The 1161-nt window shown below is 39.5% G+C and overlaps 1 protein-coding gene across 1 annotated transcript; it reads left to right on the top strand.

The window, feature by feature from the left end:
- The first annotated feature begins 445 nt into the window (after positions 1–445).
- LOC129517513 (U6 snRNA-associated Sm-like protein LSm3) lies at positions 446–948 on the top strand. Its single transcript, XM_055337373.1, has 2 exons — positions 446–581; positions 776–948. The coding sequence occupies exons 1-2, from the start codon at positions 446–448 to the stop codon at positions 946–948; spliced, it is 309 nt and encodes a 102-aa protein (XP_055193348.1).
- The last annotated feature ends 213 nt before the right edge of the window (positions 949–1161 follow it).

Genomic DNA, 1161 nt, shown 5'->3' with positions numbered 1-1161 from the left:
TTGCAATAGCAATCTGGAGACAAATGTTCATAAACAGTGGATTGGCTCTATGAATTACTGTGTATTCATAGAAGAAAATATTATTGAAAAGAATGAAGTAACTCATTATGTACTTATATGAAGCAATCTCCAACTTGTTATAGGTAAAAAGAAAAATGTTGAAAAAAATAGATGGACAGTATATGGATATATCATATATGGGTATGTAAAAATATATATTTATATATATATATTTCCCCCCTGGTATAGATATAACTATGGGAGAAACTGACATTTGCTGCTTTTGGTGACTAAGAGTGATACGGGGGTTAATGTCACTAGGAACAGGGTAGGAGAAAAACTGCAAACCTATTTTTTTAATTATAAGCAATGTGTAAGCTATTACTTATCTTACAAAAGAGAATTAAAATATATATTACAGGGGAAAGAGTGCAGGGTTTGAAAGATGACGGACGATGTGGACCAGCAACAAACTATCAACACTGTAGAAGAGCCACTGGATCTCATCAGGCTCAGCCTGGATGAGCAAATTTATGTGAAAATGAGAAATGACCTAGAGCTTCAAGTCAGATTACATGCTTATGATCAGCATTTATTTTTTTTTAAAGATTTTATTTATTTATTCATAGAGACACACAGAGAGAGAGGCAGAGACACAGGCAGAGGGAGAAGCAGGTTCCACGCAGAGAGCCCGACGTGGGACTCGATCCAGGGTCTCCAGGATCACGCCCTGGGCTGCAGGCGGCGCTAAACCGCTGTGCCACCGGGGCTGCCCATGATCAGCATTTAAATATGGTATTGGAAGATGTGGAAGAAACTGTGACTACTATAGAAATTGATGAAGAAACATATGAAGAGATATATAAATCAACAAAATGGAATATTCTGATGCTTTTTGTCTGGGGAGATGGTGTTGTACTAGTTGCTCCTCCATTAAGAGTTGGCTGAAACAGGGATCCCTGGGTGGCGCAGCGGTTTGGCGCCTGCCTTTGGCCCAGGGCGCGATCCTGGAGACCCGGGATCGAATCCCATGTCGGGCTCCTGGTGCATGGAGCCTGCTTCTCCCTCTGCCTATGTCTCTGCCTCTCTCTATCTCTCTCTCTCTGTGACTATCATAAATTTAAAAATTAAAATAATAAATAAAATAAAATATAATAAATG

The sequence above is a fragment of the Nyctereutes procyonoides genome, unplaced genomic scaffold (assembly GCF_905146905.1).
Source record: "Nyctereutes procyonoides isolate TBG_1078 unplaced genomic scaffold, NYPRO_anot_genome, whole genome shotgun sequence".
Lineage (NCBI taxonomy): Eukaryota > Metazoa > Chordata > Mammalia > Carnivora > Canidae > Nyctereutes > Nyctereutes procyonoides.
The sequence above is the reverse complement of the archived record's forward strand: the minus strand, read 5'-3'. Positions and strand labels throughout refer to the sequence as shown.